This window comes from Dendrobates tinctorius, unplaced genomic scaffold, assembly GCF_039654945.1.
Source record: "Dendrobates tinctorius isolate UK_male_01 unplaced genomic scaffold, ASM3965494v1 ptg000184l, whole genome shotgun sequence".
NCBI classification, from domain to species: Eukaryota; Metazoa; Chordata; class Amphibia; order Anura; family Dendrobatidae; genus Dendrobates; species Dendrobates tinctorius.
The window spans coordinates 17,389,792-17,407,594 of record NW_027361851.1 but is presented as its reverse complement, the minus strand read 5'-3'; the positions used below and the strand labels follow the sequence as shown (position 1 = coordinate 17,407,594).

Here is a 17,803-nt window from a genome sequence, read left to right as displayed (position 1 = left end):
CTAAATGAGTTAATACCAATATAGTTATTGCCTGATGCGAGGCTGAGCGTGTGCACTGGCAAAGATGTAATTTAGTTTTTTTTCTTACTGCTTAGGTGGACCCCATTGGAGTAGTCTCTGTTTCTGGCAGCAGCCCTTCCCCCAACACCTCTGGTCGCACTGGGTCACCCGACGTGTCGGGCTTTAGCATCCCTAAGCGGAAAACAGGTATTGTGCAATTAAAACCTTTTTCGACCCCAGGGTAGACTTCACCTGATGACCACAGAAATTGGCTAGCAGGGCTGAATCGTAAGGTCTCATTCAGATGGGCCGTTTTTCACGGACATGTTCTATGTTTTTCAAGGATTGACAATGTACCCGTTATAGTCTGTGTAGCAATGCACTTGTTCCGGTGTTTCTTCATTCGCTGAGTGTCTTATTTTGATCCAAGACACTGAGAATGGTGGACAGCACATGTATGCCATCAGTATGCAATCCATGTGCTATTTATTAACATTGCAGTGGCAATGATGAGCTTTGCAATGTATGTGGTTTTTTTTCTATAAATAAAATTCACTGATGAAATCCTGATAGTAAAACCTGACACACTGATGAAAATCTGTCTGAATGAGGCCTAACTGTGCACTGTTAGCATTTGCCAATTTTGCCTATTAAGCTCTGTCTGCTTCAATAACCTCTATGTAGCTGCAAATATTGTTGTAATCTGCAGGTAAATGGTTTGTAACTCGTGGTGCAGGCTTACTGAGCAGTGAGTACAGGGAGACAATGAGGTTCTATTGTCCCTGCGGCCGCTCGCTTTGTCATCATGGCGATTAGTCACCACTTTCTATACACGTCGCTCGTTTTAATCCGTCTCTGGCACAGTGAGTGCGCCGAGGTGTGAATGCAGCGCACTCACTGTGTAGTATGTGGTGACAAACCGCATGACTTAAAGCCAGCTGCTGCAGTGAGAATGTCTCTTAATATTCTCATTGAAGCTGCACTTTCCACAAGATATTGTCATTAGACGCAAAGTGTCCAGTTTTTGCTCTTGCTTTACCACTGCTCACCTGAGTATTCTATGTTCTCTCCTTCGCCTCATTGGGGGACATAGGTACTGTGGATGTATGCTACTGCCGCCTGGAGGCTGACACTAAGTGGAAAAAAAGAGGTAAGCTCCTCCTCCGCCTTATACACCCTCGCCCTGATTGCGGGCGGAAACCAGTTCATGCTTAGTGTCCGTTGGAGGCACACGTCTGTTTTTTTTTTTCTCCAGACTTCTTTTTTATTTTTACCTTCCATGAAGATGAGACAGGGGCAACGGATCCTATTGAAAGGGTCCGATTTCCCCAACCAACAACGGGCGAGCACGCGTGAGTATCGCCTCCACGTATCCTCTCCCGCAACGAGGGACGTCTGGTCTTTTTTTCCCAGACTTTTTTTATTTTTACTTTCCATGAAGATGAGACAGGGGCAACAGATCCTATTGAAAGGGACCGATTTCCCCAAACCAACAACGGGCGAGCACGTGCGAGTGTCGCCTCCACTTATCCTCTCCATCAACGTGGGACATGATGCGGGACTTAGCCCTGACCACCCCTAGGTATTGAAACCATGGGCTGTACAGAGGCACAGGCATAGTCCGTGCGGCCCCCACTGCTCTACCAATGCTAGACTGCGGTGTTGCAAGGCGGCGGACGGTCCCTCTCCTCACCCCTTAAAGGGGTTAGCTGGAGCTAGGGTGCCTGCACCGACCTATATGGTTCCCCCCTCCCCTCTACCTGTGCTGGGAAGCTGAAACATCGTCACGGCGGGGATGGCCTGGGAGGGCTCCTGCAGCAGCGTCCACAGGGCTGGAGCCCTTAGCCTTGTCTTGTCTGGCGAAGGTAGCGCACATGGCGGTCACGTATCTTCGGCTGGCGGTCGGAGGTGTCCCCCCCCCTCGCGGGCAGATTCTGAAAATCCAGCCCGTGACTTCGGCCGGTGCTGGGCCGCGGACGGAAGTCCCGCCTCTCTTCTTTGCGTCACATCTGGCGTCCCGCCTCCCGTGACCTGGGCGGGCGCCGAAGACATTGAGCTCCCGGCTTCGGATCAGCGCTAGGCCTCAACCGAGGATGCCTCTTCTTCCGACAGCCCACTGCTGAGGCGCGCGCGTCTTTGAGTGGAGCAATGCCCGGCACTTCCAGGACACGTGTAGGGCACAGAACTGGGGTAAGTGCTTCACCCCAATCTGAGAGGCCACGTTGTGGGTAGACTAGGAGTGTTTCTCCCTCCCCCCCACCCCCACAGCAGGCTGCAGTACTGATGCCTAGCAGATGCAGCATCTCTGGAAAAGCGAGGGCGTGCGTTCCTATACGCTGCATGCATCTCTTGTCGGGCCGCTTTCCCGCGGGCGCAGAGCAAGCGATTATGCGAAGTCTGCGATTCCAAACGCGCCCAGGAGCCCTCCCCTGCGACCGAGCCCAGTGTTCCAGAATGGGCCCTATCACTGTTGCAGTCTATGGCGTCACGAGAGCAATCGGGTCCCTTCGCGCCCCGGATAGGGGCAGGGATAGTGGCTCACCTGTCTTGGAGGGGTCCTCCACCTCACAGGAGCCTCCAGCCTGCAGGGGCCGCTCTCACTCCAGGCAGACGCGGGGGAAAAGAACCCACACGGCGTCTCCCGGCCCGTCTGGTGCCTCGGCATCCGTGAGTTCTGCTTCTCACTCTCCCTCACCAGCATTCAAGAGCGAGCAAAGTTCAGATTATGACTCGGATCTAGGTGCCCCGGGGTGTCAAGAAACAGTGGACAGCCTCATCGAAGCTGTCAATCAGACTCTGGGGATTGAGGATGATTCCACCCTGGCTTCCCTTTTGGAAGTGCATTGAGCAGCAAAGTGATGTGCTGGTAAAAGGGGGAAAAAAAAAAACAATAACTCTTTTAAATCTTCTGCCTGAGCGAGTGTGAACGAGCTGAGTGTGACCTGAGCGTAAGTGCGAACTGTGGTAAGTGTGTGACTTCAGATTCAGTGAAGAGGTATTTGAAAAACCTATAACAAATACCTGTGTGAGTTGCTGAATTGTAGGTTGCTGAGTGCTTTCTACCTGTTCAATTTTTGGGGGGCTTGTGTAACCTATTTTTTCTCTCTACAAGGTTAATCTCTTATTTTACTATCTGTGTTTTTAAGGGTTAACTATATTGCATTTAAATCTTGAGGTGTATCTATATTCACAAGGGGTTAATTAAGGGTGGGAGTTCATACAGTAATTAAGGGTTTATAAGGGGCAGCTGGTTGGGGCTCAACTCCTTTTGGAAGTGCATTGAGCAGCAAGGTGGTGTGCTGGTAAAAGGGGTAAGCGTAAGTGCGAACTGTGGTAAGTGTGTGACTTGAGATTCAGTGACTTTGGATTCAGGGAGTTTCCAAGGGAGGTATTACTGAATTGCTGTTATATTATATTAATACTTTTTATTTATTTTTGCTTATCTTATTGTCTGGTGCAATCCCCATTAGGATGTGCTCCACTATTGCCAATGCCATCCAGTGCACGTCTTGCCGCATGTATGGAATCCTTGAACAGCCGGTCGAGGGTGCATACTGCTGTGCGAGATGTGAGCACGTTGTGCATTTGGAAGCCCAGATACTGGATCTAAATGTGCAGCTGGCAACACTGAGATCCATAGACAATATGGAAAGGAGTCTTCTGCTCACTGAGCAGAAGCTCAATGGGATAGATGAGGGGGGGGATGCTAGGTTGGAGCTGCAGGACAATGAAGCAGCTAGCTGGGTGACAGAAGACGGGGTAGAGGGAAGAGCACCAGGGAGGCTAGTCCTGATCTGGCACACCCCAATAAGTTTGCTAAGTTGGCAGATGAGGGGAGTGTTAGTGCAGGAGTAGCAATGCTGCAGCAAGGCATGTCCTCTGAAAGCCGGAGGAGTGTCTGCTTCAGTAAGGGGGAAATAGGAGAGCAGGGCAGGTCAGACAGGTTTTGGTAGTGGGAGACTCAATTATTAGGGGAACAGATAGGGCAATCTGTCACAAAGACAGGGATCGTCGAACGGTGTGCTGCCTACCTGGCGCTCGAGTCCAACACATCGCTGATCGGGTTGACAGATTACTGGGAGGGGCTGGTGAGGATCCAGCGGTCATGGTGCACATTGGCACAAATGACAAAGTTAGAGGTAGGTGGAAGGTCCTTAAAGATGATTTCAGGGAATTAGGCTGTAAGCTTAAAGCAAGGACCTCTAAGGTGGTATTTTCGGAAATACTTCCTGTACCACGTGCCACGCCAGAGAGGCAACGGGAGATTAGGGAGGTTAATAAGTGGCTCAGGAATTGGTGTAGGAAGGAGGGGTTTGGGTTCCTGCAGAACTGGGCCGACTTCTCAGTTGGCTACAGGTTCTACGCTAGGGACGGGCTGCACCTCAATGGGGAGGGTGCAGCTGTGCTGGGGGAGAAAATGGCTAGAAGGTTGGAGGAGTGTTTAAACTAGGGACGGGGGGGGGGGGGGGGTATTCCTTTTATAGGAGGGGAAGACAGTGCAGGTAGAGACCTGGGCACAAATAATGACATTGGGGGTGGCATGGGGGATGGGGTTAGAACAGTTAATAATTTAAGAAAGAATAGAGGTACAGAGAGATACATAAAGTGCATGTATACTAATGCCAGAAGCCTCGACAACAAAATGGAGTAATTGGAGTTAATGTTGTTGGAACATAATTATGACATGGTGGGGATATCTGAGACATGGCTGGACGAGAGCCACGACTGGGCGGTTAATTTACAGGGCTATAGTCTGTTCAAATATGACCGTACAAATAAACGAGGGGGAGGTGTGTGTTTATATGTAAAATCATCCTTAAAACCCATCCTGCATGATAATATATATGAATCGAATGAAAATGTAGAGTCCCTGTGGGTAGAGATAAGGGGAGGGGGGAAAAATAATAAATTACTGATAGGGGTTTGTTATAAGTCTCCAAAAATAATGGAAGCAACAGAGAATATCCTCATAAAGCAAATAGATGAAGCTGCGACTCAAGGAGAAGTCATTATTATGGAGGACTTCAACTACCCTGAAATACATTGGGGAACCGAAATCTGCAGTTCCAGCAAAGGTAATAGGTTTTTGACAACTATGAGAGACAATTACCTTTCACAACTGGTTCAGGACCCAACAAGAGGGGGGGCACTGCTAGACCTAATATTAACCAACAGGCCAGACCGCATATCAAATGTAAGGGTTGAGGGTCACTTTGGTAATAGTGATCACAAATTTATGGGATACACCCCCGAGTACTGCAGGAATTAAGCACAGTCATAGATAGACCATTATTTTTAATCTTTAAAGATTCCATAATAACAGGGTCTGTACCACAGGACTGGCGTATAGCAAATGTGGTGCCAATATTCAAAAAGGGGACAAACTGAACTTGGAAATTATAGGCCAGTAAGTTTAACCTCAACTATGGGTAAAATCCTGGAGGGTTTTCTAAGAGATACTATACTGGAGTATCTGGAGAAGAATAACCTTATGACCCAATATCAACATGGGTTTACAAGGGATCGTTCCTGTCAGACTAATCTGATAAGCTTTTATGAAGAGGTAAGTTCCGGACTGGACCAAGGGAATGCAGTGGATGTGATGTACATGGACTTTTCAAAAGCTTTTGATAAGGTGCCACACAAAAGGTTGATACATAAAGAGAACAATGGGGATAGGGGAAAATATGTGTAGGTGGGTTAAGAGCTGGCTCAGGGATAGGAAACAAAGGGTGGTTATTAATGGAGCACACTCGGACTGGGTCACGGTTAGCAGTGGGGTACCACAGGGGTCAGTTTTGGGCCCGCTTCTTTTTAACATATTTATTAATGACCTTGTAGGGGGCATAGAGAGTAGAATTTCAGTATTTGCAGATTACACTAAACTCTGCAGGGTAATCAATACAGAGGAGGACAATTTTATATTACAGGAGGATTTATGTAAACTAGAAGCTTGGGCTGATAAATGGCAAATTAGCTTTAATGGGGATAAATGAAAGGTCATGCACTTGGGTAGAACGATAGAACGAACAAGATGTATAATTATGTTCTTAATTGTAAAACACTGGGCAAAACAGTCACTGAAAAAGACCTGGGTGTATGGGTGGACGACAAACTCACATTTAGCGGCCAGTGTCAGGCAGCTGCTGCAAAGGCAAATAAAATAATGGGATGCATTAAAAGAGGCATAGATGCTCATGAGGAGAACATAATTTTACCTCTATATAAGTCACTAGTGCGACCACACTTAGAATACTGTGTACAGTTCTGGTCTCCGGTGTATAAGAAAGACATAGCTGAACTGGAGCGGGTGCAGAGAAGAGCGACCAAGGTTATTAGGGAACTAGGGGGTCTGCAATACCAAGACAGGTTATTACACTTGGGGTTATTTAGTTTGGAGAATCAAAGCCTTAGGGGTGATCTTATTACAATGTATAAATATATGCGGGGACAATACCAAGACCTTTCTAATGATCTTTTTACTCTTAGACCTGTGACGGGGACAAGGGGGCATCCTCTACGTCTGGAGGAAAGAAGGTTTAAGCATACTTACAGACGCGGATTATTTACTGTAAGAGCAGTGAGACTATGGAACTCTCTGCCATATGATGCTGAAATGAGTGATTCCCTACTAAAATTTAAGAAGGGACTGGATGCCTTTCTTGAAAAGTATAATATTACAGCGTATACACACTAGTTTCCTTAATATTGCGTTGATCCTGGGAGCTAGTCTAATTGCCGTATGTGGAGTCGGGAAGGAATTTTTTTCCCCAATGTGAAGCTTACTGTTTGCCACATGGGTTTTTTTTGCCTTCCTCTGGATCAACATGTTAGGGCAAGTTAGGATAGGATATGGGTTGAACTAGATGGACTTAAAGTCTCCCTTCAACCTTAATAACTATGTTACTATGTATTTAAGCGAGCTAAGCGGCCGCATAGTTTTTTTGCTCTCACCCAGAGCTTGAGGGCATAGTAGTGCAACGACACAGGGAACGGCCAGACAGGCGTTTCTCAGACCACAAGGCGCTGGAAGCAGGGTATCTGTTGCCCCGGATCTCTGTAAAAAATGGTGGATCCACTCGTGTCACGCTTGGCCTCTAAAACCCTGTTATCCGTACCTAGTGGTTCTTCTATTAAGGACCCCACTACTGATTGTCTCATAGAGAGCTTGGCTCGCTCAGTTTTTAAAGCATCAGTATCAGCACTCTCTCTCTCGTTCGCGGCAACGTGGGTAGCCAAGGCCATGATTTCTTAGTTGGAATCATTGAACAGAGCCTTGCAGGATAGGGAGCTAGAGGTATCAGAGATCGCAAGTCAGATCGCTGGCTTAATCAATGCTTCTTTGGATGCAGCCAATTGCGCAGCGCTGGCTGCCGCAAACGCAGTTTACATCAGGAGAGCCTTATGGTTAAGGACATGGCGGGCCATTCAGCCTCCAGGAAGTCCTTGACTTCCCTACCTTATCAGTGCGGCCGCCTATTCGGAGAGAAGTTAGACCAGCTCATCTCCGACGCCGCAGGAGGGAAGAGCGTGTTTCTCCCTCAACAAAGGGTCAAACTGCCATTTCGCCACCAGTTTCAGGCACGGTTTTGGGCCTTTCGCAACCTCGGGTGGACTACAGTGACCAATTCCGCCGCTTCAAGTCGCCCCAACCGGGATAGGGATCGACAAGTCTCAGAGCCAACCCGTTGGGGAGATTGCGTGCTCGCCAACCCAGGTCGAGGGGAACCAGGTCCCAGAGAGCCTCAGCCAAAGGACTCAAGGCATTCTTTAGGCGACATCAGCAAAGTAGGTGGCCGCCTACTCTGGTTCGCCACTTCTGGGTCACCGTTGCACAAGACTTATGGGTGAGAGAGCTGGTATCCACAGGGTACAAAAGTTTGTCAGGTACCCCCCAAAGCGGTTCTTTCCCGTCTTCTCAAAGGGGAGGCCCAGGCAAGGGCGTTGCTAGGAGCCATCGAATTACTCCAGCACAACGGAGTCATTATTCCCGTACCAGAGCACGAGAAGGCTCAGGGCTTCTATTCCAACCTTTTCACGGTCCCCAAGAAAGATGGGACGGTCAGGCCTGTTTTGGACCTAAAGCTACTCAATAAATTTATCAGGATCAGACATTTCCGGATGGAGTCTCTCCGTTATATCGGCCATGGGGCAGGGAGAATTCTTGGCCTCTATTGACATCCAGGACACCTACCTGCACATCCCCATTTTCCCCTCCGAATCAAAGATTTCTACACTACAGCGGTTTACATTTCCAGTTCACAGCGCTGCCCTTTGGGCAAGCCACCGCCCCAGAGTGTTCACAAAGGTCATGGCATTTGGCATGGCCATCCTGCACTCTCGGGGCATGGTCGTTTTGCCTTACTTAGACGACCTCTGGGTCAAGGGCCCTTCAATTTGGGCATGCGAGGAAAGTGTCTTTCCCGCTTAGGATGGTTGGTCAACATAAAGAAATCATCCCTGGTCCCAGCTTAGAGGATTACCTTTTTAGGGATGATCTTCGACACCTGCCGAGAGTTGGTAATTCTCCCTCGAGACAAAGCCCTAGTGCTCCGGCAGACGCTTCGCCGACCGGTCCCTCACACCATCCGTTTTCGGGATGAGGATACTAGGAAAAATGGTGGCAGCAATGGAAGTGATCCCGTTCGCCCAGTTTCAGCTTTGCCCCCTGCAGCACACCCTCTTGTCATTCTGGGACAAGAACCCATTCACGCTAGATCACTGGTGCCGGTTGTCCTCTTAGGTCAGTCAGTCACTCGAGTGGTCAGTCAGTTCCGCACTGCTTCAGGGGAAACATTTTCCCCCAGACCATTGGTTGGTAGTCACAACCGATGCTAGCCTCCTCGGCTGGGGAGCAGTTTTTCGCCACCACACAACTCCGGAACGGTGGTTGCCGCAGGAGGCACGCTCCCCCGATCAACTGGTTGGAAATACGAGTGATCTGGCTGGCTCTGCAACAGTTTCAGCACCTTCTAGCAGGCCGCCCTGTCCGGATTCAGTCGGACAACGCCACGGCGGTGGCTTACATAAATCATCAAGGGGGCACCCGCAGCAGAGCAACCATGCGTGAGATGGGGTATGTTCTTCACTGGGCCGAAAAGAACCACTCGGTGATATCGGTGGTCCACATCCCAGGCGTGGAGGACTGGGCGGCAGACTTCCTCTGCCGGCAGGGTCTTGCGTCCGGGGAATGGTCACTGCACCCCGAGGTCTTCCAGCAGAGTTGCCAACGGTGAGGAACACCGGATGTGGACCTGATGGCCTCCAGAGTGAACGACAAGGTGCCCATGTTTGTCGCTCGGTCCCGAGACCTGCAGGCGAACGCCGTGGATGCATTGGTTCTGCCATGGAACCAGTTTCGCCTCCCATGCTTATTCCCCCCGTCGCTGCTTCCAAGGGTCATCAAGAAGATCAAAATAGAAGGGATTTCAGCGATTCTGCTGGCCCCAGACTGGCCCCGTCAAACGTGGTACGCAGTCCTAGTGCAGCTGCTCGCCGACGTTAGATGGCAACTGCCAGAGCGCCCAGATCTACTTTCCCAGGGCCCGATCTTGCACCCGAGCTCAGGGGCCCTGTGTTTGACAGCATGGCTGTTGAATCTTGGATTCTGACCCAGGCGTGCTTGGGGCGCGAGGTGGTGGCTACAATGGCTAGCGCCCGGAAGCCTACCTCGGCGCGAATTTACCATCACACCTGGAAGGTGTACTTTTCTTTGTGTCGTGACTGTGGTTATACTCCGCTGAGATTCTCTATTCCCAACATCTTGGCCTTTCTACGGTCTGGCCTAGACTCCGGATTGGCCCCGAGCTCTTTCAAGAGACAGATATCGGCTTTATCCGTCCTGTTCCAGCGCAGAATTGCTGCCAGTTTACAGGTAAAGACTTTCATCCAGGGAGCCTCCCACTTGGTACCTCCCTATAGGGCGCCCCTGGACGCCTGGGACCTTAACCTGGTCCTAAGCGTCCTGCAGGAAGCGCCATTTGAACCGCTACAGGATGTCTCCTTGTCATACCTCTCCTGGAAGGCAGTGTTTCTTGTGGCGATAACATCAATCAGGTGAGTCTCGGAGCTGGCAGCCCTATCCTGCCAGGCCCCGTTTTTCACTTTCCACAAGGATAAGGTGGTTCTCAGACCAGCTCCCCCCTTTTCTGCCGAAGGTCGTTTCCTCATTTCATATTAATGAGGATATTATTTTGCCTTCGTTCTGTCTAGCACCGGTACACCACGTGGAAAAGGCTCGTGGTGAAGACACGTTGGACCTGGTAAGAGCCCTCAGGAGGTACGTGTCACGGACGGCTCCCTTTCGGCAGACAGGCACGCTATTCGTGCTCCTCCCCGAGGGGCGCAGGAAGGGACTCGCTGCCTCAAAATCGACCATAGCCTGATGAATTCGTTTGAGGTGTGCCAGTTCCAGCAGGGATCAGAGCACACTCTACTCGGGCAGTGGACGCTTCGGCACCAGGCTTCGACGGAACAGGTTTGCAAGGCAGCAACCTGGTCCAGCCTGCACACGTTTGCCGAACATTACAATATCCATACTCAGGCTTCAGCGGATGCTAGTCTAGGTAGAAGGATTCTCCAAGCAGCGGTGGCGCACCTTTAGACAGGAGGTGCATGTAGCTTGGATTGGTGAGTCAACTTCCCACCCAGGGACTGCTTTAGGGCGTCTCACAGTACCTGTGTCCCCCAATGAGGCGAAGGAGAAACAGGGATTTTTGTGATAAACTCACCATAAAATCCTTTTCTCCAAGACGCTCATTGGGGGACACAGCATCCACCCTGATAGGCTCTTGTTTATAATTAATGTGCATTTTAGTTGACATTGAGGTGGTTATTTCTAGACATTGTTACTGGCATTAAAGCTGATTTTGTTGCTCTCCTACTGCTTTTGCACTAAACTGGTTTCCGCCCGCAATCAGGGCGAGGGTGTATACGGCGGAGGAGGAGCTAACCTTTTTTTGTTCACTTAGTGTCAGCCTCCAGGCGGCAGTAGCATACACCCACAGTACCTGTGTCCCCCAATGAGCGTCTCAGAGAAAACGATTTTATGGTGAGTTTATCACACAAATCCCTGTTTTTTTTCTTAATTTGCTGTAGGCTTTCAGACTTTCAGTGCTAATTTTATAGTCTTTACCAAGGCGAAGTAGCTCATTGAGTAATAATGCAGAGCAGCGTAAAGCCCCACTTCAGAGGATCCTGTGAGTCACGCTCCCTTGGCAATAAATATTAGAACTAAATATGAAGGCTCATATCTCTGCAACTGTATGGAGGAAATAAAAGCAGCAAAGCAACTCAAGGGAATAAAATAAGTGCAAAAACTGGTAACCGCTTCTTGAATTCGGTTTATCTGCAGTTTGCCCGGTATTTAAATTTGTGCTTGAAAATAATTTAAAGCAAATGCTCAAGTGATTGCCCAAATTAAATGATGTAAATAATTTTGTTTAAAGCACGTAAGCAGTTACCAAAGAGGAAACTAGAAAGTGCTGATGAAAAACCCACCCCACAGAAGGACGAACGTAATGTCCAAGAAACAAGTGCAAAGCGTCAGCTGCAAGAAACCGGTAAATGTATTGTTTGTTTAGGTTAGGTTGGTTACTTGGGTATTGGCAGCACCAAGAAATTGTATGTCTCTGTCTTCTAAAAAGGCCACAAACTAGTGCTCCAATCACGTGGCACTAAAGCAATGCATAGGTCATGTTTCTGACTTGGCGGGATCGACTGTTTGCCTGGTTATAATATACACTCACTGGCCACTTTATTAGGTACACCTGTCCAACTGTGTGTTAAGACTTAATTTCTAATCAGCCAATCACATGGCGGCAACTCAGTGCATTTAGGCATGTAGACATGGTCAAGACAATCTCCTGCAGTTCAAACCGAGCATCAGTATGGGGAAGAAAGGTGATTTGAGTGCCTTTGAACGTGGCATGATTGTTGGTGCCAGAAGGGCTGGTCTGAGTATTTCAGAAACTGCTGATCTACTGGGATTTTCACGCACAACCATCTCTAGGGTTTACAGAGAATGGTCCGAAAAAGAAAAAAAATCCATTGAGCGGCAGTTCTGTGGCCGGAAATGCCTTGTTGATGCCAGAGGTCAGAGGAGAATGGGCATACTGGTTCGAGCTGATAGAAAGGCAACAGTGACTCAAATTGCCACCCGTTACAACCAAGGTAGGCAGAAGAGCATCTCTGAACGCACAGTGCGTCGAACTTTGAGGCAGATGGGCTACAGCAGCAGAAGACCACACTGGGTACCACTCCTCTCAGCTAAGAACAGGAAACTGAGGCTACAATTTGCACAAGCTCATCGAAATTGGACAGTAGAAGATTGGAAAAACGTTGCCTGGTCTGATGAGTCTCGATTTCTGCTGCGACATTCGGATGGTAGGGTCAGAATTTGGCGTAAACAACATGAAAGCATGGATCCATTCAGCCTTATATCAACGGTTCAGGCTGGTGGTGGTGGTGTCATGGTGTGGGGAATTTTTTCTTGGCACTCTTTGGGCCCCTTGGTACCAATTGAGCATCGTTGCAACGCCACAGCCTACCTGAGTATTGTTGCTGACCATGTCCATCCCTTTATGACCACAATGTACCCAACATCTGATGGCTACTTTCAGCAGGATAATGCACCATGTCATAAAGCTCGAATCATCTCAGATTGGTTTCTTGAACATGACAATGAGTTCACTGTACTCAAATGGCCTCCTCAGTCACCAGATCTCAATCCAATAGAGCATCTTTGGGATGTGGTGGAACGGGAGATTCGCATCAGGGATGTGCAGCCGACAAATCTGCGCCAACTGTGTGATGCCATCATGTCAATATGGTCCAAAATCTCTGAGGAATGCTTCCAGCACCTTGTTGAATCTCTGCCACGAAGAATTGAGGCAGTTCTGAAGGCAAAAGGGGGTCCAACCCGTTACTAGCATGGTGTACCTAATAAAGTGGCCAGTGAGTGTATGTATAGGCGTATGTTTAGTATGAGCATTATATGTATAGGAGCTGGGAAGCAGACCAGCGCAGTATGGTCTTACCTGGAATAAAGTAGAATAATTACTAAAAAGGTTATATTAACCTGATGGCACTGTGATCACACAGCAATGTAAAAGTATGAAAACCAACTGGGAAGACACATGAGATGTCCGAGTTCAATAGTTGTTGTCTGTCCTCTATAAATATTTCTAGACTTGATGTGAAGCAAAAATTACCGTACACAGAATTATACATATTTGACATTTTGTATATTGTGAACAAAAAGAATAAAAACCTTGAATAAATAAGGTAAGCTATTTTATATCCACAAAATGGGAAAATAATATTAATAAAATTAGTTGTGTGGAGTTCGGGATTGAACTCTTGTTGCCTGAATTATTTGTGTCAGTGGTGTGTTTATTTACATGAGCCACATGAGTATATATGACAAAATATATATCCATACGTCATTTGGAAGAAAATGCAGGATTCCCAAATATATTTTATTTGGTATGTGGTACGGTATATTGAAAAATTATTTGATTTCATTACAATTATATAATTGATGTTTTAAATATAAATAAAACATGAAATATTAATGTTGAAATTATGTATTACATTGTTATAGTAAACCGGTGTATTACGAATATGTGATGGATTCATTTTATCTATCATTTTTATCAAATGTGTAAGCTCCTGTTCAAAAGAAAAAGCAGAATTTATTCTGAGAATATTGTATGTGAAAAATGAAGGTGTGAATGAATCCCCTTTTTTGTGCTGTAGTCATCTGATTTCACTATTAATTATAACATTTTTTCAATAAACTACATAAGAAACTATTTTGAAACATACATTTTCTCACTAATGATATATTTCAATCAATCAATCAAATTTATTATCGCCAAGTACATATTACATATATACAAGGAATTCTTTGTGTCAAAGAGGCAACATAATATATAACAACAGATACAACAAGTAACATCCAACAAGACAGATACAGTATATAGTCTACACATGACGATTTAATTGTTGAACAGAGAGTGGATAGAAGCTGTTCATATGGTGGTTGGTACTGCATTTGGGGACTCTGAAGCGATGTCCTGAAGGGAGTAGTTGGAATGAGGAGTGTCCCGGGTGAGAGGGATCAGATGAAATTTTCAATGCGTGGGATCGAATACTCTTATCATAAAGATCCTGGATTTTAGGCAGGGGGGAACCTATAATTTTATATATATTTTGTCATATATACTCATGTGGATCATGTAAATATGTACACCATTGACACGAATAATTCAGGCAACACGGGTTCAATCCTGAACCCCACACGACTAATTAATATTAAGCATATTAATTTCTCCTTTTTGGATACACAATGGTTTATTTATTAAGTTTGTTTTTGTACTCGATATATAAATACCGTATATACCCGAGTATAAGCCGAGACCCCCCTAATTTTGCCACAAAAGCTGGGAAAACTTATTGACTCGAGTATAAGCCGAGGGTGGTGCCGCATAAGGCTTAATAGTGGTCCAAAAAGATGCTCCATAGATAAATACCTCCCATAAAATGCTGCACGAGGGTTAATGGTGGCCTAAGAAGATTCTCCATAGATAAATACTCGCCATAAAATGCTGCACGAGGGTTAATGGTGGCCCAAGAAGATGCTCCATAGATAAATACCCCCCATATATTGCTACTGCAATTAAAAAAAAAAAAAAAAAGACATACTCGCCTCTCCGTCGCTGGGGGCCAGGTGCCAGTGTCCTGAGCAGGCAGGGACATCGGCGAGCTATGTGAACGAGGTGCCGGTGTCGCCGCTGGCTCAGGCCCCCTGCACTGGCGATATTTGCCGATCCCCATTCCATCGCCGCGGGCCGCTCCGTCTTCCGGGTCCTTTGCAATAACGTTCAGCAGAGGGTGCGCATGGACTACGTCACTGCGCCCTCTTACCTGAACGTCACAGAGGACGCGGAAGACAGAGTGGATGTGGAACGGGGACAGGTCAATATTCTGCTCCCCATCCATTCCCCGTCATACTCACCCCCTCCTAGCGCACGGTCTCTGCAGCTCCTATTCCTTCCATGGTCTCAGCTCCGCAGCTCTTACAGGTTTCAGCAGTCCACGTGGTAACGCTCATTAAAGTTATGAATAAACGCATATTCATGACTTTAATGAGCGGTACCATGTGACCGCTGAACGCAGGAAGATCTTGGGTGCCGAGACCATGGAAGGAGCAGGGGGGCTGCAGAGATGAGCCAGGAGGGGGTGAGTATGATCTCTGACACCCGCGCTCCCCCTCCCCCGCATGACTCAAGTATAAGCCGAGGGAGAGGGGGGGAAGGGGCATACTTTCAAGCCCAAAAAATGGGCTGAAAATCTCGGCTTATACTCTAGTATATACGATATGTATAATTCTGTGTAATTTTGTGTTTCACTTCAAGTCTAGAAATATTTATAGAGCATGGACAACAATCATTGAACTTTGTGTCTTCTTGGTGCCTTTATTTGAATTCAGCTCCTATAAATCTGTCACTATTATTTTTATTATACTGTACAATTATTTGGTTCTGTCCAGAGGAAGAAGTGTGTGCTACTCATAGATTAAAAACCGCAATTATACAAACTCTTGGTTTTGGATCTTTTATCTACTCCTCAGCAATGCGGAAATATCCATGTTTTCTCTACCAAGTCCAATGTGTTCAGTAAAATACTTACTGGTCGTTGTTTTCTGCCGTTTCCAGCGATGTTTGATCCCTCTCCTGGCACCGAGGTGTTCGGAGCGGAGCCATGTGTGTACGAGGTGTATGGAGTGGAGATGTGTGTGTACGAGGTGTAGGGAGCGGAGCTGTGTGTGTACGAGGTGTAGGGAGCGGAGCCGTTTGTGTGCGAGGTGTAGGGAGTGGAGATGTGCGTGTACGAGGTGTGCTGAGTGGAGATGTGCATGTATTTTGGCATGGGGGTGGCCCATTTGAAAGTTCGCACCAGGGCCCATAACTTTGTAGTTACACCACTGCTCACGCTAGAAGAGAGGAGTGCGCTGCTCCCTATTGGCTGTGGCCCTGCGTGATGACATCCCTCTGGTGCTGTGTAATGACATCACGCCAGCGCGCAGAGAGCGGAGGCGTGACTTCCCCCCCCAATTGCTGGATTTTGTAGATGGCTGTGCGTGTACAGCGAGATGAAAGTGTCGGCTCTGCATGTGAGACGGCGCTATCATCTGCTGAGGTAAGCTGTACATCGCAGCTGACAACCTATTTGAACGGCCACGATCGGTATTAGCACCGATCGCAGCCGTTTAACCCCTTTGATACCGCTATCAATTGTGACTGTATGAAGTTTGAAAGGATTGCGGCCCACCAGCTTAAATTTTTTATTTTATGGGCGGCCCATTTACTCTGCCGATTTTGAGACCCCTGCTCTAGGGTCAGGCGAGTTTGCTGGCCAATCAAGCACAGTGATACTGTTGTTTGTAAACCAGGTACTCGCACTTTTGACAGTGTGGACAGTGGCCAAGTCCTGCTGGAGAATGAAATTTCCATCTCCAAAAAGCTTGTCGGCAAAGGGAAGCATGAAGTGTTCTAAAATTTCATGGTAGATGGCTGCACTGACTTTGGTCTTGGTAAAACACAGTGGACTTACACCAGCAAAGGACATGGCTCCCCAAACCATCACGCCACTCTTCCTTCAGACTCTGGGACCTTGATTTCGTGAGGAAACAATAATCCCAATAGTGATCTTGTGGTCACTTTAGTGAATATGTCTGTGTGCTCTGCAGAAATTGGACAAGAAATTGTGGGGTTCATTTTCTTTGCGAACTCTTGTGAAAATTAAAAATGTCAGGCAAAAGAAAACCTTTGAATAATATATATATATTTTTTTAATTTTTCACTTTTTTTTTTCCTTCCACCTTGCATTTATTACTGTGATGCACCTGAAGGGTTAACAAATTTTAGGAATTTACTGTACATACTCGTGTATAAGCTGAGTTTTTCAGCACATATTTTTGTGCAGAAAATGCCCCCCTCGGCTTATACATGAGTCATTTGTCCAGAAAGTTGGCGGGGGAGGGAGAGCGGCGGAGCATCGGCTCACAGGAGGCAGGAGGCGGTGGCCACAGAAAACAGTGTCAGAGTTATTACCCCACAGATTGACACTCGTCAGATTTGGAAATGTTGGTCTGGAAGGTGTAGGTGGGTTTTGATGGATAGAGGCTGATTTACTCAAAATAAATGTATTCTGTCAAAATGTAAATATGATCTTGTTGGCAGCCGATTATTCTTGATACTCTCCAAGCGTGTGACAACAGAGCTTCTTTATTCAGGAACACTCAGGATCAATATATGATAATCTAAATAGCTCAGGAATAAATAATTTGTGTGTCTTTCTGTGCAGCATCTGCAGTAGGCTGCTTCTCTCATACAAAACATAGAAAATACAGTCACATGCTTTCCCTGTGTGAGCCTTTGGAAGTTTTTTTTGTTCTAACTTTATGAACAGCATACAAATCTGGCAACTAAACACTCATAGACAGGAATGGAGTTGTTGCACCAAACATATTCCAACACCCCCACTCTACAACTACTTATCCTGTGAGTGCCATTGCGGTTCTGAAGTCCACAAACTTGGCTCTTGATAATGGCTTTGTCATACCATCAGTTATCATCTTGTCAGACTCCCAATAAACAAACTTGAATACACCACTTTCCACTAAGTCACGTAAGTGGTGATGTTTTCCATCAATGTGCTTAGTCCTTGCACTAATCTTCTCACTGCTGGCAAGATTAAAGCATCCTTGGTTGTCCTCATAGATAACTGTTGGTTGAGC

The 17,803-nt window shown here is 47.0% G+C and overlaps 1 protein-coding gene across 6 annotated transcripts in view; it reads left to right on the top strand.

The window, feature by feature from the left end:
- The window catches only part of LIG1 (DNA ligase 1), a 314,922-nt gene that overhangs the window by 78,919 nt on the left and 218,200 nt on the right, over positions 1–17,803 (top strand). For 4 of the 6 annotated variants that reach the window (XM_073552125.1, XM_073552124.1, XM_073552122.1 and 1 more), the window contains 2 exons: positions 96–207; positions 11,448–11,561. In XM_073552125.1, coding sequence (XP_073408226.1) covers positions 96–207; positions 11,448–11,561 — 226 coding nt within the window. Of the gene's footprint in view, positions 1–95; positions 208–1,093; positions 1,151–11,447; positions 11,562–17,803 lie in introns of all 6 variants that reach the window. The other 2 variants (XM_073552127.1, XM_073552126.1) reach the window with 1 other exon arrangement.